General features: G+C 39.6%; 2 protein-coding genes across 5 annotated transcripts in view; one reads left to right on the top strand and one right to left on the bottom strand.

The window, feature by feature from the left end:
• Nucleotides 1-25,461, top strand: part of GRIP1 (glutamate receptor interacting protein 1) — a 681,581-nt gene that overhangs the window by 242,245 nt on the left and 413,875 nt on the right. The window lies entirely within an intron of this gene.
• Nucleotides 24,137-24,400, bottom strand: LOC132226173 (large ribosomal subunit protein eL33-like). Its single transcript, XM_059681023.1, has one exon. It carries the CDS (start codon nt 24,398-24,400, stop codon nt 24,137-24,139), a length of 264 nt encoding a protein of 87 aa, XP_059537006.1.

Raw genomic sequence — 25,461 nt, 5'->3', positions numbered from 1 at the left:
CTCACTTTCTATAGGAGGTTGCTCCCAGCCTCCTCTTTGGCACTGGCACATGTCATCTTTTACTGTACTGCTGTTTTTTGTTTTATTAGTAGCGTGCTCACTGAGGAGAGGGACATGAATGTTTTTGGATTCCATTAAGGTCTAGCAAGGGGCAAGAGAAGACAGGAAAGAGGAAAGGAAGAAGGAACGATCCCACGGGAAGCATCCTCTGTGTGCCAATCCCTCGTCTTCAGTTTCAGTTTCTTTTGCCTCCTCCCCACCCTGATGATTTTCTGGCAAAGCTCAGCTCTGCCAGAGTTTGCAAATAAAATCCAGGATGTTCAGTTAAACTTGAATTTCAGAAAAATAACAAATAATTGAATTTTAATGGCAGTATAGCCCATGCAGTGTTTGGGATATACTAAAAAAAAATAAAATAAAATAAACATTAAAAGTCACTATCTGGAGTTCAAAATTAAATGGGTGTCCTATATTTTAGTTTACAACTCTCTTTTTTAATTAATTAATTCATTTATTCTTTATTGATTAAAGTATTACATATGTCTCCTTTTTCCCCCATTGGCCTATCCCCAGCCACTCCCCCCAGCCCCCGGTAGCTGATGACTCTTTTAAATTTTAAAAGGATTTTAAATATTTGAGCCAGTTGGGGAAACGGAGCTGAATTACCAGCCAGTTAGAGTCAAAGAGACTCATTGGGCTCGTCTGTGTACGTTGGGCTGTGGTGTCATTGGTCCAGCACCGCAGGATGAGAGGCTGACATAGCTGCTACCCACTAGTGCCTCTCAGGCAGCCCCAGTGACCAGTGAGAAGGGCTGGGGACTCCCGTTCCCTCAAGTCTGGCGCACAGTAGGAGTTCAATAGGTTTCAGTTTAAGCAATGGCTTCTTCCATAGTATGAAATACTTGGGTATTCCAGAGTTAATGCTGCGCCCTGATGTAAAAGGACTTCATTTTACAAGGTGAGTAATAACATCCCTGGCAAGAAAAGTGTCAGCCAATCAGCTAGGAAAATCTTCCATCTGCCTCATTAACAGTGCAGCCCTTATTGTCATTGTCTAATGATCTTGTCCCTTTCCTGCTCTTGCCTAGGACAAACTTTCTTCCTTTAAAGCTGCCTCTTACATTGTTTTCTAGTCATTTCTCTAGCAGATTAACATTAGGAAAATGTTGAGTTTTCACAATTTCATTAGTGATTAAAAGCCACCACCTCAAACGTGTTAGCTCATTATTGTTCCTTGATAAGAATAACATCCACTGCTTAGCTATGGAAATTAAAAGCCCCGCAAGTTTGCCTTAGTTGGCAATCGACACCAGAAGCCTATTATTATTGTTACTATTATTACTTTAAACTCCCAAGTGTAGAGATTTTCTTTTAGTTACACATTAAGGGGCCCTTTTATCCTTGTGGTTGGGGTTGCTGCAGTTTGAGGCATTCATGGCTTGAGTGGGAGAGAATGTGTGGCCTAAACTACAAACCAGCAATGCAGGACCAAAGCCAGTACATACCAGTGTCTAAATTAATTTCCCATTTTGGTCCTAGATTAAACTGTATTGAATTTGCAGCCTTATGGATTATATTTGCTAGCTAGAGTCTCTTTTGAGCACACTGTCAAATATAAGTGGTGATAATAACAAGCTAAGAGAGGAGATGGGTACAGGAGACCAAAGACTGGCTCTCTGACAACATGGACCACTTGGCAGAGAGCCTTGCACAGGGTAAATGTGAAATTAACACGTGTTGACCTGAACTCTGTCCTCCCCTCAGTCTGACTAGGTGGGGTACCCCTTCTTCTAAGTAAGCTATCATTTAGCAGACTATTATTTATGCTTTGCCATGAATTTTTGTTTTCTTTTTTGGCCTTTGAAGCCCAAGACTGTCCTTTGGGGATATATCGCTTCATTATTTCTCATGCTACACAGCTGCTGAAACTGACTTGCCTGAGTTGAATTTTTCAGATGTTTCTCAGATGACTATGAAGCTTCATATGGTCTCATACATATATGCATAGACTGAGGCATTAGTGTGTGTATGCAAATGTATATTTAAAATAAACTTACAAGTGAATATTACATGCAGTTACCTTGCAGAATTAAATCTTTTTGAAAATTGGCATTCCCATAGAATTGCATCTATTACAATTTGCAGGTAACATTAGGAAAGAGTCATCTGGGCCTGTCTACTTGTACTACTTGCCCACAGTGGCCTCTAATAGGTTCATTAGGGACACTAGGTCCCTGATTTGGCAGTTTTTCCTGCTAAATCATTTCACCTGTCCATTATTTACCAATAGTGAATGGGAAGCTTCTTCCTGTTCAGTAAATGTAAGTTTTTTCCCCTCGTTTTTCTGTTCTTTTTGTATTTGACCTCAAATATGAGTGAATTGGGAATTTAATTTAAATTAGTCTCATTTTCTTTCATAGCAATAGTCTCATTATTGCATAGCCAGCACTTAGTGTCTTGACTTCATTGCTGTTTGCTGTACAATATTCAAGTCTGTGCTAGAGTTCTTGTTGTATTTGTGACCTAGGCAGCTAACCATTTCTGCCTCCATGTGACTTGCCCTTTAAGATGTCTTATTCACTGGTAAGTTTAAAATTGGCCTTTATACATAGGAAGCTGCCCTTATTGATGACCCCAATATTTTACTCTGACGATTCTGTTATCCTCCTGCCTCTTCTGCCTTCCTTTCTTATTTAATGGGCTGTTCTTTTTTTAACCTCTCACATTTTCTCACTTTCCCAATCACTGCCATTACCAAACCAGAAAGAATTACCTGACTCACTCACCTATTTTTATCAATCCAAACGAAAGTACGTGCCCCCTTCTCAGGGGATGTTCTGTCCTTGTGGTTTCCTTTCCTGTTATTTTAACCCAGTCACTGATCCCAGACATTTCTAATCAACTTCTTTGGCTTTATTGTGTCTAAGTTGATTTGTCTCCATGCACGAGTGAGTGTGTCACACCTCTGCTCCTGGCAAGATTCCTGTCTAATCAGGGTTTTGCATCCCCTGTGTTCGCTCTAGGCAAGCCGAGTCCTGTCTCATTAATGTAATGCTGATGTTCCAACCCCATCTCTGTCTCTCTGTTAACGATTTTGCCCATTGTCCAATAAGCTTTCTTACTTTGAAACAGTTGAAGTGTTTTTAAAAAGTGTTTAGAATTAGTACTCTGAAAAACATGGAAGTATAAATGGTAATGGATGAGGGAATGAAGAATGTGTCTTATACCTCATCTGTTGCTGTTTTGCAAAGAACGAACTCATTGTCTTTCCCCCAAATTGTTCTCACATCCCCCTTCTCAAAGAACCCAAGCTGAAGACTGGATCCCCATCTCGATGCTTTCTTCTTTATTTTGTCTCTACGTTGTAAACATTTGACCTTTCTTCGTTGCTCCTCCGTGACTGCCTTGGTTCACACCCTCACTCCCTATGCCTGGACTACTGTAATAGGCATCTAATTGTCTCTCTCATACCCTTCTTCAGCCACTCTCCATACTGTAACACGAGTGATTTTTCTAAAACTCAAGTTGGTTTGTGGTTGGTTGGTCATTGTTTGCAAGATCCATTATTAACTCCTTAACACTCCATTACCTTGCCTTTGCCAACTTCTCTGTCCTCGTTTCACTATGTCTGTGCACATACCACACTGAAGGAATCAAGGCAGGCCTCTGGGCATTGCTGTCTGTTGCTACAGGAATGTTCTTCTTTTCTGAGTGTATACCAAATGCACATCAGTGATTGGCTCACATATCTTTTTGCCTGGGATGCCTTCCTTGACCCATCCAAGTAGGGTCAATCACTTGCTTCTTTGTTCTTTTTCTGTATGTTTTCCATAACTGTGTTAATGCAACTCCTCTCTAAATCTCTCTTTCCCCTTCTCTAGTGTGAGATTTTAAAGATTGGAACAATGTTTTATTTACCTTTACTTTCTGCTGGCTATGGCTCCATAGTAGGTACTAAGTAAATTGTGTTAAATTAATTTGAATCAGAGAATAAAGGCATTACTGCCTTGGAAAGAGAAAAGCCATGAGTAATGTGAGTCTAGGGAAATCAATGGAAGTGACAGATTCCAATGATTCAGTGCACAGTGGAAATCATTTCATACCGGATTATTTGACAGCAGTAATCATTTGGATAAAAGCATGCATTTCCTCCCGTGTAACCCCCATTGGAAAGATGGGCTTTGAAGAGAAAAACAGCACGAATGTGCCCTTCCTTTCTTTGAAAGAGCATTGTGCTGCTCTGATGGTTGAATTTTCCAACTGTGAGCAATAAACATCCTCTTCTTCAATGGGACGAATCATTGCTCAGACTTTTGGTGGGGCAACCTGCTGTCAGCCCGCAAGTGGGGCCTAGTGATGATGATACTCATTCCAAGGCTGTAAATGGGAGCCCAAGCGAAGGAAGACCCCAAGTCCTCCTGCTGGCCATAATCCATGTCATTAATGGAGGCGTTTTTATCAATGCCAACCTCGCATCCTTCCAATGAAGGGTTCTCATTATTTCATCGTCTACAAGTTAGACGGTATATGTGTTTACAACTAGAGATTCATAAGCAGAAAAAAACATGTATATGTGCTGTATTTCCTCTCCAAATTTAGTGAAATCAATTTTGGGGAGGGTGGTTGTGGGGATCCTTCTAAGGACATTTCCGCTCCAAGAGCTATAGCCTATTTTAAAGATGTATTGAAGAGCTAATGTAATTGCCACTCTGTCACTGCCTGAAAGCTCCCATTAACTAGTGGCAGGCTTACATGAAAGGGCTGTGGCTAAAGGCCCAGCAAGTCTGGAGGATGGAGAAGGCGCGGGGGAGGCAGGCATCTTCTGGGAGGAGATGAGGTCCTGGGGCTTCCAAGGCTGGGCGCTTCTCCAAGCATTTAGACAGAAATGTTGAGTGGTGTGCGATTTGTTATTCATAAGGAATACTTATTATATCTTAGATGGGCGCAGAGATCTTAGACATAGCAGGATAATAAAATGATCATATCATATTTGTTATTTCATTAGAGCCTTTACTCCTTACCAAGAATAGTAGCAGGCTTACAGAAAAGGGCTCATTTGACCCATAGATACAGTTCAGCCAAGTGTGTGCTTCAACTAAAATGATATAAATCATCAACAAACCTCAAGAACTCTAAAGCGTATTTAAGGCAAATACAGTGAAGAGCAAAATATAAAGAAATGCTAGCATATACTGGCTGCTGATTTGACTATTATTAATTGTTATTTAATGAAATCTTAGTTTTTCCTTGATCCAAAGGAAGAGGTTTCATTTGGGATTATAAGCCCTTATCTTGCGTTGTCTTGTACCTGTATTAATTCAGAGCCACTGTTTTTTCTTGCAGACATTAATGTGTCAGTGAGGAGTAAAAGGCCTTTGCTTAATTATTTCACAGAGGCAGTGCAGCATAGGGGTTTGAATCCTGGTTCTGCTGCTTATTAACTGAGTAATCTGCGGGAATATACCATCTCAAAGCCTCAGTGTAATCCTTTGTTAAATGGAGCTAGAAAGAGCAATACCCAACTCCTTGGTGTGTACGGAGGATTAAATGATACACTCATTTAAAACTTTTTTGATGCCTGGCATATAGTAGGCCCTTCATACATGTTGTCTATTATTATCTATTAAGGCTTTTCTTTCTACTCTTGATTCTTGAGCTTGCTTTTTTTTTTTTTTTTAATGTAGGAGATAGAAAAATAATGTGTGACTTATTTTACTCCGCTGCAAACAGCACCCAACTTCAGGATGATTTTTGAATTACAATAATAATGATGGCTAGAATCATAATAATTCACAGTTTGAGTAGTGAGGGTCCAGTGAGAGGTGGGGTGAGGGGTATAGGTCTGCAGGTTATGAGTGAACTAGGGGAGAAGGATGGCGAGGGGAGGAGGAGGAGGAGGAGAAGGGAGGAGGTGGAGAAGCTAGGGCCCAGTGGCCTAAGAGAAAGGCCCTTTTCCCCAGAGAGAGGGAGACCGAATGGCAGAGGCTTTGAGTGATGTGAGGACACCTGGGATCCCTACAGGAAAATAATGGGGGTCCGTGGGTCTCACTCAGAGCCCAGGTTGACAATATGGCGATGCTTCTGAAGAAAAGGACAAGAAGCCCCAGTCTGTGCCAGAATAAAGAGGTGGTAGGAGTTGAATATTCCGGGAGGGCTGCCATGGAGTGCACACCCTCAGAGCCGTGGCCGGGGCCTCTGTTAAACAGACAGCTCTGGCTGAGCCCAGACTGACTCAGCATCGGCCGTAACTCCACTGGCAGCACCAGGAAAGCCGGCTGCATCTTGCTGCAGTGGACCTCAGGTGTAAGGAGGGAACTGGCTCCATGAAACTGGGAGTTCCACAGGCAGATTCTGCCCCTTACTTGCCTGGGTTCCATCTCTGTCTCTGGGCACCAGGCACTCACTCCGATAGCCACCAGGAGGAACACACCTCAAAGCAAACCCGTCCTGCAGGGGTGGGAAGGGCTCAGAGAGTGGCGTGCCTGTGGTCATGCTGTGAGGATTGCAGGTCAGACATAAACTTTGGTGGCATCACAGAATTTCCCCTGGGGTCACCTGTTACACACTATTGTAGTCACGGATGCCCTTTGCTTAACATGATCGCACTGGATTTCACAACTTGCCTGTAAAATAAACAGGGTAGTTGTCATCATACCCTTTTATGGATTTGCCTAAAGCCAGATAATCAGTAAATGAAGAAGCCTGTTGTAAAACCTATTTCTCCTTATTTCCAGTCTAGAGATTTTCTGAACACCTCACTACAACCAGTTAAGTACTCCCTATGGCTCCCCTTCTCCAGGTTTGCTCCATTAACTGGGCTCATTTTGCAGTGAATTATTTCCTTATCAAGGTCTGCAGTCTTAAAGGACAATAATTTTCTTCCATAAACAAATAATACAGTTTTTAAATGAAGATATTCATGAGTTCCGAGGAAGAATGGAAGGAAGAATGGGTTAAGCACTGATTTAGATTTAGAAGGAAGACAATCACCTAAGTTCAAAAAGCCCCTTTGTAAAAAGCCCAGGTCTCTACAGGAGATTACATTTTATGTATCTCTGACCCCATGCCTGAAATGAAACGCTAGCCTCAGTGCTTGTGGCTTTGGGCCTTTCCAAGTGTGACATTTGAATCAATTACCACAGGAAGCTATAAAGTCTCTTTCTCTGGAGGTATTTCAAACCGAAGTAGATAAATTCAGAAGGGACCAGGCCACAGCTTGAAGATGAACTCAACAACCTCTTGATATTTTCTAAGCATGAAACTAATTCAGCAGGAAGGTTCTGGTCTCCCGTGTACACAAAGAGAGACTCAGAGGTAACTTGTCTCAATTCACAACTTCTCCTGATCTTGACAGAAGCTAAATTTCCCCCTTTTATGACTCTGGATTAGTGCAGAATGATTGAGGAAAGTCTGACTTAAAATTCAAATCTATAGTCATAATTAAAAATATGTACTGAACACCTTACTGTATTCCAGGGACTTTGCCAAGCACCTTGCATGGTTTAACTCAATTAGTTTTCACTGTGGCCTATTTGATAGGTGGGAACCCAGGCTGGGAGAGGTTAAGTAACTTGTCAAGAAAACAGGAAAATCTGGGTTTGAACATGCTTCTCCCCAAGGCAGCACGTGTCTCCAAGCAGAGCATGTCTTGGAGATAGACGGCCGTAGGTGCAGGCTCCAGGGCAGCTATTTCCCAGTCTCAGTTTGTAAAAACTGTAAATGGAGGGTGGAACAGCTGCTTTGAAGTGTTGTTTGTGAGGACACACATGGAGCATATATTCTTAGCCATTGTAGTTTTGAAGTATGTCTGGGGAACCTGGTTGGGTCAACCTGTGACGTTTTGAAAGGAGTGTGATTAGTCCTACCTTTAAACTTGGGGTGACCGAGTCAACTCATTCTTTCTCTTGTCCTTCTTGAGAGAAACTGATAATGTAAGATACCTCCCAGTCCTGGAAAATATCAAGGACATGAACATATTGCTAATGTGAATAAATCAACATGAGCTAATTATCATTCCTAGAAAAACAGACCTGAGTGTCACCGTTTAGAGGCAAAAGAGCAGCTTCCTGTGCACGTCTGACCTTGGCTTGCTGAAGGGGATCCTGGGAGGGGGCGGAGGGCCATGGAAAGCCAGGCTGGATCCGTTCCCTTCTGCACTCCCCACCACCTCCATCAGAACAAAATGGCTTTGATGGCTTTTACATGTTGAGAATTTCAAGTAAGATTTTGAAGAAGTAATTCTGGTGGTGGTGGTTGTTTTTTTGTGTGTTTTTTTAAGTTTGAAAATCATGCTTCAGAAAACATGCTGGGCTGTATTTCTTTAGAAGTTCTTTGTAAGAGCAGTGCTAGTCACCAGTGGCAAAGAAGGCATTCATTTTGTTCAGCCTACCACAGAGACACAGGGAAAACTAGGGGGTTGGGGGCCTCTTTCAGAAATGGTAAAGATCCTTCAACCAGCAGCTGTGTGTCAGGCCTTTGAGACTCTTCCTTGAATATTTCTGTGAGCAAGAGCACTCTTAGGAGGCATTATAGGAGCAATTGCAAACACAAATAAAAACAAATACTCCCCTGCCCCACTTCATAAGGTTCCCATCTAGCAAAGGAAATAGAAAACACACTTGCAAAGGACCCAAATTTGTGAGGGAGACAAAGAAACAGAGAGATCTCCCTGCCGAGGGCGTGCAAAGGCAGAAGGCTGCCCCAGCAGTCTGCGGAAGGCTCTCTCAGAAGGCTTTCTCACCTGAGGACTAGTTGAAGTGGAGTTTTGAAGAAAAGATATTAACATAATTTCCATTGCAAAAGAGAGATAAAACTCATGACATACAATAAAAGTCAGATTAAAAAACTGTAGGGATAAATTATACTTGATTCCATTTTTACTTATCTAAAATGATAGAATAGTTATGAGTGTGTTTTGAAAATGTAAAAGCTATGGGGATGTGAAGCGTTGATTATTAAATAATGCCGATAATTTCCAAATCATATTATTTAAGTACTGCACATCAGTAGGTTAGACTATGGATGGTGTGACTTTACATTCTGAAGGGAGAGCTCAAGGTCAAGAACCCAAGTATTGGGTCTATTCATTAGTTCTTTTTAGTGTAGCTTTTGGCAATGTCTTTAACCTTGTATTATCACCAATAACAGTATCCATAATTGTGATCATGTCATCTAATATTCACAAGAACTGGTTTGAATTTATTAAAGCCTGTAGAAAGAGTGGTGTTGCCTGAATATTAAGCTAATTGTCTCACCAAAATGCTGGTAAATTATGTCATCTTGGGACTAATATTTGGTCCATTTTGGACTCTGAGAATTGGAACACTAGAACCAGACACACTGTGTACTATGCTTATTTAGCAAAATATATTTGTATGGAAAGGAATCTATTAAAGTTTGAATTATAGGCAGATGTATATCTAGCTCTCACAACCATTTCAAAATAATACATTTAAAGAATCCGTACTCAATTAACGGATGGGAGGAGTGGAATAGAGACTTTCATTAAAAAGTTAATGTCACTCTTCTCTTTCACTAAAAATTAATCTAGTAAGTATTAAAATAGATGAGTGTAGCTGACAGATTATTGAGGTGGCTTCCACGTCCCCTGCTCCTGGTACTCATGCCCTTGTGTGATTCCCTCCTCTTGAGTGTGGACAGGAACTGTGGCATCCTTCCAACCACTAGATAGGGGTGGGCAAACTTTTTGACTCGAGGGCCACAATGGGTTCTTAAACTGGACCGGAGGGCCGGAACAAAAGCATGGATGGAGTGTTTGTGTGAACTAATATAAATGCAAAGTAAACATCATTACATAAAAGGGTACAGTCTTTTTTTTCAATAGTTTTATTCATTTCAAATGGGCTGGATCCGGCCTGTGGGCCGTAGTTTGCCCACGGCTGCACTAGAACATGGCAAAATGATGGGATATAGTGATTATATGTATGTAACTATGTTTTTGTTACATAAGATTGTAGTGTCTGTCATACTGCTCTATGTCTGTCTCTTCCCCTCCCTCTCGCTCTTCCTCTCCTCTTCCTGTGTTTCTCACTGCTCATTTTATTTTAATTAATTAATTTTAATTTTATTTTTTTCAATCTTTAGTTTCTTTATTGATTAAGGTATTACATATGTGACCTCATTCCCTCACTGCTCATTTTAAAGAGGCACGCAGCCACAGTGGGGAACATAGTGTAGCAAGGGACTGTAGGCAGCCTCTACGCACTGAGGGCAGTCTCCAGCTGACAGCTAGGAACTTCAAGAACTTAATTCTGCTAACAACCTTGAGTAAGCTTGGAGTGGTTGCTCCCCCACTTGAATTTCAGATGAGAACTCGGACACATGGATTGCAGCCTGTGACACCCTGAGCAGAGGTCCCAGCTAAGCATTGTCAGGACTCCTGACTCACTGAAACTGTGAGATAATAAAATGGGTGTTGTTTTGTGCTACTAAATTTGGGTATTATTATGTAATGACAGATGTTGGTTGATACAATGAATTTGGATTTTGCTCTCGACATCCAAAAGCTTACCACAAGGGAGGGAGTATAAGAAGTATAGCTTTAAACAGCTCCTAATTATTTTGGAAAATAATATAACATATTCTGGCTGTATATTGTTTATATGTTGGTTTTCTTCTACCCATACTCCCATAGTCTCCTTTATGCATTAGAAAAACAAAGACTGAATATACCTAGTGAATATTTTGAAAGGAAAAGTTAAGCTTATTATATACTCAGAACTTGAGAATTCTTCCCACCTTCACCACAATTTTAACTTAAGTTTAATGGTATTTAAAATTTTGAGCTTTGGAGGAAAACCATTCCTTTCTCACTTTCAAGTTATTTCTTCATTGTATAGAATGTAGTACAGTGGTTCTCAACCTTGGCTGCACATTAGAATCACCTGGGAATCTTTTTAAAATCCTGATTTCTGGGCCTCATCCTCCGGAAATTTTGTTTCTTTGTTACTAATGTTGTGGCCCCACCCCATAACAAAGAAACAGAATTTCTGGAGGATGAGGCCCAGAAATCAGGATTTTAAAAAGATTCCCAGGTGATTCTAATGTGCAGCCAAGGTTGAAAACCACTGATGTAGTACAGTGGGGCCTTGACTTACGAGTTTAATTCGTTCCGAGACCGAGCTCGTTGAGGAGCTCATTAAGGACCTCGTTAATTCAAATTACTCTATCAACTCAATGCAAAAAATCAGCCGAGAGACAGCTGGTATCTCAAAAAAACTCGTTAGTCAGGACACTCGTAAGTCAAGGCCCAATGTATATTATTCTATTTTTTCTTTTTGGTGATTTTATTTTCACCTAATACTTGTAGGGCAGGCATTTCATTAGATAATACTGTAGATCTGTAACTCCAATAGCATTTGTAGTAATAGAATTGAGGACTTCGATTCAATTATAAAAAAAGGTTTTGCTAACTTTTTAGTTCAATCTGCCTAATTCTTTACAAGTATTTTGGGATAATAAAAACTCTGAATATTAGTTGAAGGTTTAGTTTTTTCATCTCAATCAAAATTTTTTATTCCAGAAACATGAGATGCTTTTTAACAATTTTAAATATAAATTTTTCCTTGAAAAATAAAAAAAGGATTTGTTATTAGTCATTCAAAGGGCATTCCCATCATTTTATCGCAACAGCAGCAGCAGGAGGGTAACAGCTGACATTTATTGGGTGCTGATTACTTGCAAAAATCTCCATGTACAGCTGGTGATGTAGGTACTATCATGATACTCATTTTATAGATGAGAAGTTGTGGGATGGAGGGGGGAAGTGTCTTGCCTAAAGTTTCAGCTTTAGCAACTGGCCAACTCAAGAACTGAAGAGTTTACTACTTACTAATCCCTGAAAATAAGGGTGGAGGCCTCTCTGTAGCATCTTAGCTTCCCCAAGAGAAAAGGCAGGGAATTCTCTTTGATTATATTATGTGTATCTTATAATCACACATATTCTAAGCATTCTCTGTATTTAACTTCTCATGCCTTGTGTGTAGTCACAGAGGAAAAGGTAATAATGCTAATGCTATAAGAATGCATGTTAAATGAATTGCAAAGCAGAAATTGTGCAACACGAGTCAATTTACTTATGAACGTGTTCTCACATTCCTCAGGTATTTACTGTCTTCCTTGTCTTGCATTCTTTTCCATTAGTCTTTCTTCCTTTTTAGGAGATACCATAAATATACTGTATACTATGACTGATTACGCTTCTTGACAATGAAGAATAGTATAAATTGAAAATCTTGCCAAAGATTTAGAGTTTCATGAGGTTGATAAAGAGATGTGGACAAATGACTCAAATCTAAAGATACAATTGGACTGGTTAGATGAAAAATAGACAAGAATAGTGTAATACAGGTTTCTAAAGTGAATGATTTGTCTATCAGGGGTGTAAGAAGGGCCTTTGGGAAAATTAATAAAACCCTTGAAACATTGACAAAAATGAAGACTTGTTTTAGACTGGGCTGTGAAAGTCCAATATAAAGTTAAAATTTGCTATCACACAATTTTGTTCTATTGTATAAATCTCAGTAACATTAAAAAAAATTCCTCTTCTAAAAATAATAAAAATGAATACTTGATTGTTTTGGTTCATTTTCCAAGCCTTGTTATTTCTGCTCTATACCATGAAATTTATCTTCTGCTTTAAGTGGACTCGCTATGAGTTGCCTCTCCTTGGTACCAATTATCCTTGAATAATGGGCCCCCTGTGCTTCCTGTAAAGCACAGTTATTTAACTCTGACGGGCTTCTCATCATTGGGCAACTTGGAGGAGAAACGGAAAAACCGCTTGTCTGGATTATGCAGAGGGATTTAGCTTGATGGGGAGAAGGTGGTGCTTGGACTTGATGACCTTCAAGACCACTCGCAGTGCCCAAACCCCCTGAAATCCTTGAAGCTGTGTCACATCAAAAAGTCGAAGTGCCTGGTGCCAATCAGGGAATGACTGGTCGCATGAGTCCTAGTGTAGAGGCTTCACCTGGGCCTGGAGCTTCAACAGCAGCTGCCGTGCCCTTCACTCATCTTTCTTTCCTTTTCTCTGTCTAGCACTCCCCCTTGGCAACCCCGAAACAACCCCTCTGTGAGAGTGCCCTTCAAACAACAACTCCTTCTTCTTTACTTCTCGCATATGTGTACGCATTTGTGTGCGTGCATCTCATTTTCTGGTTGGTGGTTAAAATGCCTTATCCTTGAACCTCCTAGTGTTGAGGGATTGTTTTCCACCCACCTTTTTAAAAGTCATGGCATACTCAGGGCACCTCTGCCATGGTTACATGATGGAAAGCATTGCTAAGGCTATTTGCGTTTGAAAATGTGTCAGGCTGGTACAAGGAGTAAACCACAGGCCCTAGGACAGCTGGAGCCATTTCTGTGTCCTCTCCTGGGAATCATGGGACTCCCTGTTTCAGAGTCATGGAGGGCATTGCATTTTCTGTTCTACACATAGTCCAACTGGTAAGACATTTAGTTCACTCGTGGCAGTAAAGAGCACATGGATAGTGCTGGTGTTTGGATCTGGGAAGGGAGGGAGGCTTGTGCTGCCCGTCGGCAATTCTTTCAGAAATACTTCCTTAGAGGCGGGCACCCATGAGTGCTGTGAGTTAGTGGCACAATTCTCAGGTTGAGGAAAGGATTTGTACAGAAAAATGATTCTGTAGAATTACAAGTGGTGTTTACTGATTAAATATTTGATTCCCAGTCTTGCTTCTATTAAATGTCTCTAATATTTTTAAAGTACCAAAAACTTAATTTTCTTTTAATTTTTATTTTATTTTATTTATTTATTTTTTGCTGTAGAGACAGATATACGTGGTTGCTAGGTACCAAAGTATGTACTAAATAATGATGAAGGAGAAAGATGAATCTTAATGGAGGTATAATTTTCTTATAAACCAGTACTTAGCAAGAGAAGCTTTAAATGATCATTGATCATTTTTATCATGAAAATGTTAATGTGCAAAGCACTTGACTAGACATTATTGGGTAATTAACCAAATAGAAATGTTGAGATCTCCATGCTCAAGGAATTTTAATCTCCCAAACAAATACAAAGGCAGCTACTTGAGAAACATTACCAACATGTACAAGTAGCACACAACTGTAAAAACACACACCAAAAAACGAAAAACAATTCTCTGCAACACTCTCTTAATTTCCTAGGACATTTGGATATTCAAAATGTTTCTTATATTCAAAATGTGTGAGAATATATAATCAAGTAGTTGTAGAATTTTAGAGGCACCAAGCACATAAGCTATCATATTGTGCAATCCCCTCATTTTCCAGATGAGAAAACAAGCCTGGAGAGGGAAAGTCATTGCCCACAGCTGTGCAGTGAGTGAGCAGGCTCTGCTGGAACCAGAAACCAGGTCTGCTCTTTGGCAGGAGACCGATTTCTGCTTCACTAGCTTCAACTGTATAAATGGAATGGTGGACTGACCTTTAGAACCTTCCACAGGTACGCTGAGAAACGATGGTTTTGTTAGCCAGGAAGCCTTATAGGTGAAAATAAGAAGGTCGGTGGGGGCGGGGGGGGGGGTGGGGAGGAGGGAGGGGGATGGGGGAGACATATGTAATACTCTTTGTAATACTTGAAGCAATAAAACAAAATTTAAAAAAAGAAAGAAAGACAACAGAACACCAAAGCCACCTTCTCCCAGGCATTACGCTGGCTTCTAGGTATGTTGCAGTAGGGCTCCTGGGATTCGTTGAGTCACTTAAAGTCAGGCTAATTAATTTCTTCCTGGCCCACCCACATGTTTCAACTGCATGATGCTATTTGAATACCAAGAATTTGAAAAGAAAAGAAGACACATTTATTTGGATGTGTTGCATGTCCACATAAAAGATGGACATGGCACCCTCACTCAGCTGCTATTCTCTCTCTGGTCCGGTGTAGGAAGTGCTCATCATTTGGGTTTTCTTCCCGGGGTGGATGGGGTTGGCCAGGGATGTGGCACACACAACCCCTCCTAGATCACAAACACTGGGGCAGAGCCTCCGCTTTTTGTTGTTCGATGAGATGTACACTGAAGTGCCCCTCATTCTGATGGGTGTCCACATCTCATGTTCCGTCCCACTCCTTCCCGTGAGAAGCCACCTGCTTCCACAAGACTACAGTCATGCACCACATAATGACGTTTCAGTCAAGGACGGGCCGCAGATACAACGATGGTCTCATGAAATGTCCTGTTGCCTGGTGATGTGGTAGCCATTGTAATGTCATAGCACAACGCATTGCTCACATGTTTGTGGCCATGCTGAAGCAAACAAACCTACTGCGCTGCCGTTGGGTTAAAGAATAGCAGGTACAATTAAATGTAGGACCTAATGCTTGATAATGATACTAAGCAACTATGTTACTGGTTTATGCATTTACTATACTGTACTTTTCATTGTCACTGTAGAGTGTACTCTACAGTTGGCTGTGAAACACTACGCTGTGTTACACCAGCTCATACACTGCGTGTTTACCAGGTCTCTTGATTGCATCATTTTCTCTTGTACTTGCTTTAATCTCTTGTTTCATTTGTTATGGACACTTAGCCTACTCCTGGTGTTGCCAGTAAGAGGCCAGGTGAAGTGATTGATCTGAAAACTAAATTAAAAGTGATTAAGGACTGTGAAGGTGGAAAACCAGTAATGTATTGCTCAACTGTTAAGCATGTCCCATTCCACCACAGCTACATTATGAAAAAACAAGAACAAGGTTAAAATGTCTGCTTTATTGAAGGAAACAAGACTAATAAAAATTTGAGAAGGCCCTATATCAGAGGTGGAATGACTTCTAATGACCTGGATTAAAAACCAGACACAGAAGCATATCCCTCTTGGCACCGTGATGCTCCCAGCCAAAGCAAAATGTGTGTGATGTTGGATGAGAAGACTAGAGTGACTGTGGTGTTGAATTTCCTGCTAGCTCTGGTGGTTTAAACAATTCAAGAATCATTATTCATTACATAATGTGAACGTGAGTGGTGAGTCTGCAAGTGCTGATGTGAAGGTAGAAGAATTTTCAGACATTCTAGATAAGCTGGTTGTGGAGGAAAACTACTTTTCAGAGCAAATAGTCAATACAGATGAAACCTTCCTATTCTGGAAGCAGAAGCCTGAAAGGACTTATACCCATAAGGAGGCTAATTAACACCAGGTTTCAGGGCCGTTACAGGCAGGAAAACAGACTTGCTTGGGAGCAATGTTGCAAGCTACAAATGAAAACCCTTTGTGATCTGGCGCAGTGAGAACCCAGCTCTTCAAGCGTGTCAGTGAGCACACAGTGCTGTGTACATCAGGAACAGTCAGTCATGGTGACCCGGGTCCTCTTCCAAGAAGCCCTTCTGAACTGCTATGTCAGTGAAATGGAGGTACTGTTTGGAGAATAACGTACCTTTCAAGATTTTGCTTATTGTTGACAGTGCTCCCAGACATCCTTCTTTTATTGATGATCTTCATCCTGATATCAAAGTGGGGCCCCCCCCTCACCCCTCCAAACACCTTTTTGATTCAACCAATGAATCAAGGGGTTGTAGCAGCTGTTAAGAACTATTACCCGAGGATCTTTGCCTAGGCTATTATTGCAGCTGCGGAAGACACTGATGCAATTCTGGAAGGATTACAGCATTTAAGACTGACTGCATCCAGAGATTGGCTGACTTGGGGTGCTGTCCCCCAAGGAGTGTATGCATGGCCTCTGGAAGAACACGCACAAGAGGTTGTCCAGGACTTCAAAGGAGTTGCCAAGGTTCAGGAGGTTGCAAAAACCAACAAGGCTGTGGTTGAGATGGCAAACAACCTTAACCTGGTGTGGATGAGGGCCTAGAGATGGTTCCTGAGGAACTGGCTAGTGAGGAGTTGTTGCAAATGGAACAGGAATGCCTGTTTGAAGAAGGGGCAAGAGAAAAGGAAACGGCAGGGAAAGAAAAACACCCAGGAAGATTCCCAGTGAAGGGTTTAGCAGAAGTTTTTGCAGACTTCATCAAGCTCTTTGAAAAGTTTGAAAACATGGACCCCTAAAATGAAAAGTTTCCATTAATAGAGAGGACTATTCATTATCTGCTTATAAGCAAATCTGTGATTGAAAAAAGAACTGACCTGAACCAACTACATGGCATATTTCTGGAGAACGAGTCACCTTCTCAAAAGGAGCCTCAGGCAGGCCCTCCAGGAGGTGTTTCAGAAGAAGACATTGTTGTCACGGGAGATGCCAGCTCCCTGTGTTACTGCCCCCGCTGACCTTCCAGTGGGACAGGACATGCAGGTGGAAAACAGTAACACTGATGGTCCTGACCCTGTGTAGGCCTAGGGCAGTGGTTCTCAACTTCCTAATGCCGCGACCCTTTAATACAGTTCCTCATGTTGTGGTGACCCCCAACCATAAAATTATTTTTGTAGCTACTTCATAACTGTAATTTTGCTACTGTTATGAATCGTAATGTAAATATCTGATATGCTATATGTGTTTTCCGATGGTCGCGACCCACAGGTTGAGAACAGCTGGCCTAGGCTGATGTGTGTATATGTGTCTTAGTTTTAAACAAAAAAGTTAAAAGTAGAAAGAAAATTCTTAATAGAAAACAGCTTATAGGTAAGGGTATAAAGAAAGAATATTTTATATGACTGTACAACGTATTCATGTTTTAAGCTAACTATTATTACAGAAGGGTCAGAAGTTTAAAAAATTAAAAAGTTTATCAAGTAAAAGAGTCACAGTCAGCTAAGGTTAATTTGTCATTGAAGAAAGGAAAGCTTTTAAAAATAAATGTAGGGCAGCCTCGTGTACAGTGTTTATAAAGTCCACAGGGGTGTCCAGCAATGTCCCAGGCCTTCACATTCACTCACCACTCACTGCCTCGCCCAGAGCAACTTCCAGCCCTGCAAGTTTCATTCATGGTATGTGCTCTATACAGATGTGCCATTAAAAATCCTTTATACCACATTTTTACTGTAGCTTTTCTATATTTAGATACACAGATATTTACAATTGTGTTACAATTGCCCACAGTATCCAGTACAGTAACATGCTGTACAGGTTTGCAGCCTGGGAGTAGTATCATCTAGCTGTGTGTAGCAGGCTCTGTCATCTAGGTTTGTGTGAGTGCAGCCTCTGGTGTTCATACAAGCACAGCATTGCCTAAGGATGCATTCCTTAGAACATACGCCCCTCGTTCAGTGTTGCATGACTCTGCTTCAGAAGGGGTACATTGCTGACTATCTCAGTGGTTTACTTTTTATCAAGATGCAGAAGAATGAATATGTATAAGAGAGATGTCTAATTACCATTGGTTTAATTTCCCCAGGGAGACCAGTTAGCACCATTAAATATTAAAACATAACTTTGGCTAAATTGTACTAACAAGGATAATGTTTTTATTTCTGTAGACTGACATTTGTTTCACTTTTTCTCAACTTCGGTGAGAGAATAACAAGCAGAATCTAAAGAAATATTCTTTATTTCTCATGTTAGAAAGCAAGAAGTCAGAGAAGAACCACAATTATTCACGTCAGGGTGCTCCTCAATTGAGTGCTCATGGCACCCATAAAGAAAACCGTTATCATCGACCTTTATTCACCCATAACTTTCTATCTTTTGGTTGAGATACAAAGTCTTGAGCAACATTTTTATAGTACTCATTATCTTATGATAAATTTTAAAAACAATGTCAATGATAATTTCTCATTTTAATGTCTCTACCAAGTTTATAATTTTACTATAAATGCTGGACTAGGATGAGGTTGAATTAGGTGAATAATAAAAATTATCAGTTTAGTTTGACATTTTAAACATAAAAATCTCAGAAACTACTTTGTACTGGCATTGTGAAGAATAGATTCAATATAACAATGTCTATTATTTAAAAGCTTCCTCTACTAAATGTTTTGCAATTCCTAGCCTAATTCCTGGTGCATAATACCACTCAATAAATATTTATTAACTGTTGAGTGAATGGTGTAATTTACATTTTTTAACTATATTTTCTTTTTGATACCAGTAATCTATGAATAATATAGTGTCGTTACTTACAGAAAGTAAGATTTGAAAGGTTGGTTCCTTAATGTTTTAAAATATTGATGTTTCATATTACAATTCAACATAACTACCACCTTACATTATTATATTGTTCTAGTTGATTTTTAAATTTTATTAAAATTTTCCCCAGCTGAGTTTATGAACTGAAAGGATTGTATTTGTAGTCTTAGCTTTAAAATTACCAGGAGAACAAGGTTTTGATACATATGTAGCAATTCAGAGATTACCTACAGAAAACCACAACAACAGTAACAAAAAAAACTAATGCAGGCAGATCTGATAACTAAGGTGGGTGGCCAAGCAAAGGGCTTCCTCTCACAATTCATCTAGAAACAGTTGTAGACAAAACTTTTACATAAAAAATTTATTCTTTCTGAACTAAATACATGGAAAAGACATTAAGTTGTTAGCATTTTTACATCTGAAATTATTAAAGTTTTAAATTGCACTTAGTTTTTTTGAGAAACCCCTTTTAAGAACTTGGAGCAAATAATAGAAAACCAAGGCACTTACCTCTTTTTATCAGAAGTGATTGTGTACAGCAGGGTCTCAAAGTATAGACCATGGAGCCTGGGTTGTCCACATTATTTGCTGTTACCCTCTGGTGCTGACTTAGCAACAAGATAGTGGCAACAAAGTGCACTAGTAGTCATTACATTCTTCACCACCATACAATTGCAATTAAAATTAAAAAGCATGTTTCTCTTATGAAATGGGGAGTACCGTTAAAGATCTCTGTTGTATACCAACGTAGTGTGGCTCAGGAAAAAGTAGTTCAATTGAATTTGGAACTAAACTCACCACTTTCCCCATGGAATAACATTTTTTGTTGTTGAAAGAATTGACAAGCAACCTATGGCTATTCAAACGTGGGTATTTAGCAGACATTTTCTTGAAAATGTATGAAATGAACCTATATCTTCAAAGATAAACCAGGTAATATTTGTTACCAAAGATAAAATATGAGTTTCAAAATGAAAATTTGAAGTTTGGGATACTTGTACCCAGCATCTTGGGCTTGACAGCTTTCCAATACTTATCGACTTTGCCAATAAGGTCAGCGGTGATAATGAATACGATGCTTTGATCCAGTGTAATGAACCATTAAGGTTTGGAAGACCTGCATAACTCATTGAACCACTTATTTTCCAGGTGAATGCATGATGATACAAAAGCATGCGTAAACACCTATTCAAAATGTAAGATAGACCAATGGATTGTAATGTAAAAGATACAGAAAGTTTGACAAAGTTTCAGATTTCACATTGCAAATAAGAAAGTAATTAAAAAATTCAACTTCTGTTTAATTATGGTATTATATAAAAAAGAATATCCTCTATCATCTGAAAAAGCTATTAAAATACTTCTTCTTTTTCTAACAACATATTTGTGCAACTGGATTTTCTTTATATGCTTTGAACAAACAACACATTGCAACAGGTTGAATGTAGAATCTGACATGAAAATGCAGCTTTTTCTTGTTAAGCTACATATTTGTAAAACTATAAAACAGTGCTAATCTCATTAAATTTCTTTTTGGAAATATAGTGGTTTTTCATAAAATTTGCTATTTATATTAACATATAATGGTTTTTAATATTAATGTAAGGTTTTATATTAACACTAGAGGCCCAGTGCACAAATTTGTGTACAGGTGGGATCCCTAGGCCTGGCTGGCAATCAGGGTTGATCAAGGCCATCTCACTCAGTCCCAACTGGGGCTGGGGAGGTTGGCCGGCAGGGGGAGGGAACTTGGGAGGTTGACTGGCCAGCCGGGGGGGGGGGGGGGAGGGACTATGGGAGCTTGGCCTGCCAGCCCCGATTTGGGTGGTTCAGGGCCAGCCAGCTGAAGGGAGGAACCGGTCGGGGGGTTCCCCGGTGGGGAACCGGTGGGGAGGGACTGCGGGAGGTTGGCCAGCTGCAGGAGCTGTGGGAGCTCACTGATCACCAGGGGGCACGTTCCTGCATTGGGCGTCTGCCCCCTCATGGTGAATGTGCATCATAGTGACTGGTTAACCGGTCATTCGGTTGTATGGTTGCTTAGGCTTTTATATATAGAGATGTAATGTTATTACATTAACATGCTATTTTTAAATAAACGAGTAATAAATATATTTTCAAATTCTGTTTTATTTTTAATATGGCTAAATATCAATAGATGTAACTCAAAAGCCCTTTTATGATCTCAGTAACCTTTAAGAGAGTGGTGTTCTTGACAACAGAGTTTAGAACCACTGCTGTAAAGGAGTCCACAGGAAAAACATATACGGTGGTGAAATAAGTTTGCTCCCTTTCAGCCAGTTATGATGAACAGTGGCACAGTGGTATTATAGAAGTTCCAAGATGTCCTACAGCCGAAAACCATGCTTAATTTTGTTTATTTTGATGTTTCTCAAACTCTTGGATAAAATCCTGTTTTTACTCGGAGAATGGAGTATTTGTGAGGAGTAATATTTCACAAATATTGCTTCACTTTCATCTCACTTCAAAGATCTAGTGCCTTGCATTGATTAAAAGGTTATTATATTACACATTTTATATCTTTTTAAGGTTAAATAATATTTAATTGTATGTATATACATTTTCTTTTTTCATTCATCTGTCAAAAGACACTGAAGTTGTTGCCATGTCTTGGCTGTTGTGACTAGTGCTGCAGTAAACATGGGAGTGCTAATATCTCTTTGAGATCCTGATTTCATATCTTTAGGATAAAGATCCAGAGTTGCTGGACCATATGGTAGATCCATTTTTTAGTTTTTGAAGAAACTCCATATTGGTTCCCATAAGGGCAGCACCAGTTTGCATTCCCATTGACAAATTTCAGTTGTGTAGGATGAATAAGTTGTAAGGATGTGCTATACAATATTGTGCCTACAGTTAGCAGTATTGTATTGTAAATTTAAGAATCTGTCAAGAGGGTAGATTGCATGCTAAGTGTTTTTACCACAGTAAAATACAAATTAAATATTACTATAAATATCACAGCTCTCAAGTTTAGTATATAAAAGCTGGAAACCCGGAGCTCCAGTGGCGCATTCGGTTAGCGCGCGGTACTCATAAAAGCTGGAAACCCTAATCATGAGGCCAATAATATAATATTTAAGGAGTACAAGTGGCTGAGGATCTATTTTTTTTGAATATATATATCTTATGTTTTTAAGATTCTATAAGAACTTCAAAGTCTTTCCCATTTGAATTCTTATTTGTTGTCTTAAGGAAATTTGCATTGGTATAGGATAAATATAAGGCTGTTAATGTTATTATCATCTGAAAATTCTAACACATCTCTAATGAAAGGTGTTGAGCTATATTTTAAAAGAGTAGTTCCACGTTTTGTTGTTTACTTAACCTGCATGGTTTGTTGTAAGAGGAAAGGATTTGAGGAGTCATATGAGGTTGGTTTCCAATACTGAATCCATAATTTATTGTCTTTAATGGATAAGTTTATAAGTATTAGCGCATATAAAATGAGATTGTTATACCTTTCTCACTAGGTTGTTGTACAAAGAAAATGAAATTTCTACAGAGCGCATAGTACAGTCAATACACAGGAATTGAGTGCCCACTAGAGATCAAGCTCTATGCTAGATTACAGGGAAGGTCAGACGGATAGAACACTGCCTCTTTCCTTAACAGACTTTGAGATCAGTCCCAATCGGTCTCAGTTACAACAGAGAATAATAATGCTATAATAAAATAAATGAGGGGAGATAAATTGGTAATCCTCCAATACTCATTCGCCCATTCTTTATTAATAGAAACTCCCATGTTCTGGCTGCCTTCCAGCTGCAGAATCACATTTTCCTTCTTTCCTCAATTGCAGTAAGGTGTGGCCATATAACAGTGGCATGGAGATGAAGTAATATGTGCAACTTACACATTCAATCTCAAAAGGCAACTCTGCTATCTATTTTCCCTTTCCATCGGGCTGAAACTTGGCCATGACAGTGGTGAATCACACTCAGGAGCATGAGGACAGCAGTTCGAGGTATAAAAGGAACCCAGACCCCCGATGATTTTTTTTTTTAATATGGCAGCGCCACCTACTTTCTCCCAACCTCTAACCAGCGCAGACCCTAATATAAGAAATAATTAAGCCATCCATCTTGTTTATGCACCCTTACTTATTTGTTAGAGCACCTGAACCAGTGTCCTAACTAGCATAGTAAGCTCAGGATGCGGTAACTCCCAAGCCTAGACCCCTTGGAGGAGATGGGGGAGGGGGAGCAGAAGGCAAGCCTTCCTGCAGGAGGGAATCCCTGACGTGCGTGTGGAAGGGTCACTGTGCTTTTAAAAACACTCCTCCCCATCTGATTCTGAGACTCCCCTCTTATGAGCCCTTCCCCTAATCACTGATGAGATGCCTCATAATGAGACTTGACTTTTCCTTCATTAGATTCTGGTGGAAATTTGAATTAAGTAGTAATTGCTTCATTCTTTAAACAAATTTGTACGGAGCACTTATCATATATATTACACATTAAATCAAGAATATAAATATCCACTGTAGGTCCTTCTTACTGATTTTTTAACCTTTTTTAATAAACTGTCATTTCCCTCCCCAAAGAATATAAGCTTCATTAAGATATGGTCATTGTCTGCTTTTTGTTTTGTGTGGTATCCTCAGTGCAGCTGGTCACATAGTAGGCATTCAGCAAATTTTTTTTTGAAAGAACCAATGAATACAGGGAGATATATATGCTTAGACATTCAATCTACAGCAATGAAAAGGACAATTTTGCCCTGGAACTCACAGTTAAGTAAGCTGATGATTACAATGTGATGTGAAGAGCAGCTATAATAGGGCTAATGAACATATTCTGTGAGTTAAACTTTGACAGCCATTACTGTATAGAAATCATTGAATTCTGTTTCTTTAATAATGCCTTACAAAGAGAGTCCTTAGATATCCTTTGTCACTAGGTGGATTTTGAACAGGAGTTCAATATTAACTACATCACTAAAATAATGACATCACTTTTTTTTTTTTTAACAAGAAAACAAATCCATTTTATTTATTTACTTTTCAAGAAGTTTAAATCCTCGAGGGTTACAGCATCATACGGATCGCCCGATGGTCTTAGCAGGAAGATTGCTTCAGAATTTAGCATGAAACATGCCACTGTTCCCATGAGCACCAGCTACCTGTCCCCAGATGACTCTGGTTTTGTTCAGTTTGCCACCAGCAGTCACCGTGTTATTCTTTGCTTTGTACACACGTGCAAGAGTGCATAGATAGAATTCAGTTTCGTCTTGAGCATAAACACCTTCCATTTTAAGAAGAGCTGTGTGCTCCCTCTGGTTCTGGAGGCCCACCTTGTAGCCAGCAGAAATGGCCTTAGAGTACAGACTTCCAGACATATCTGTCATTACTGAAGTCTTGTTCTCAGCAGCCTCCACAGGCTCCCAGATAGCAGAAAGAGTGACATTACTTCTTTAAAGTGTGAAGTCACTAGGGTACAGCTTATGAAAAGAAATTTACTCAATGATGCACCAGTGATAGGAAAGAGAAAGTCAATATGGATATGGATAAGTGAGTTAACATTGCCCACTAGCATTAGATTCAAATCATGACTAAAACTATTATCTTGGGTTCTACAGGATTAAGCTTCCCTACTGGTGAATAATGTGCATTGCAACTTTAAAAAATCACTTTAGTTCACAACTGTCAGCTTTAGCGTTTGATTAGTCAAAAAATTTTCCCCTGATATAAAATTGGCATCAATGATTTGCCTTTTTAATCATTTGTAATTGAAAGCTGATACCGTGTAACAATTTTTAAACTGAATAATAAAAGTTGAACAGAAGGTTCTCATATGCTAAGTGGGATTTTGCCATCAAGACTATAAAGTGTGCTATGACTTTTTTTCCTATGTGTTTTAATATACCTTTATTACATTTACTGAGTAACTGATGTATGCAGAACAACAAAAGAATTGGCAGTATTAGAAAACGAAACATGTTTAAGTGAAGAGAGCTTCCTCTTTATATATAATCCAAAAATGCAGGTTAATACAGTCACCTGGTGCTCCACTCACTCAGTCCTCATTTAGTTTCACAAAGCCCTGTATAACCGGATGATTTCTTCAATGAAATGTTTTTCTGCTTGCATTGAAATGGATGTGAACTGTTTAAAGAAATTTGCCATTAAGAAAGTAACGTGGAAGCATGTTTCTAAAGAAATTTGAATGCAGGAAGAAATACTCATTATTTTTAGAAGACTTTTCCCCTGAACAATTCCTAATTGGGTCCCTAATTTGCTTCTGTCTAATCACTAATTATTTGTGTTGTTTATGAAATAAAGCATAGAGCCACCTGCTCTATGTAATGCATGCAGCCTAAGTTTGCTAGCCTGCAAATTGATGAATAAACTAAGCCAATTCATCCATCTGTGAAATATTTCAAGGTCGACCAAACATTGG

The sequence above is a fragment of the Myotis daubentonii genome, chromosome 2 (assembly GCF_963259705.1).
Source record: "Myotis daubentonii chromosome 2, mMyoDau2.1, whole genome shotgun sequence".
NCBI lineage: Eukaryota > Metazoa > Chordata > Mammalia > Chiroptera > Vespertilionidae > Myotis > Myotis daubentonii.
Note: the sequence above shows the minus strand (reverse complement) of the source record. Positions and strands in the feature narration are given on the sequence as shown.

Coding starts and splice junctions, on each gene's coding strand:
- LOC132226173 (XM_059681023.1), bottom strand. CDS start 24,400: ATGTCTGGAAGTCTGTACTCTAAGGCCATTTCTGCTGGCTACAAGGTG.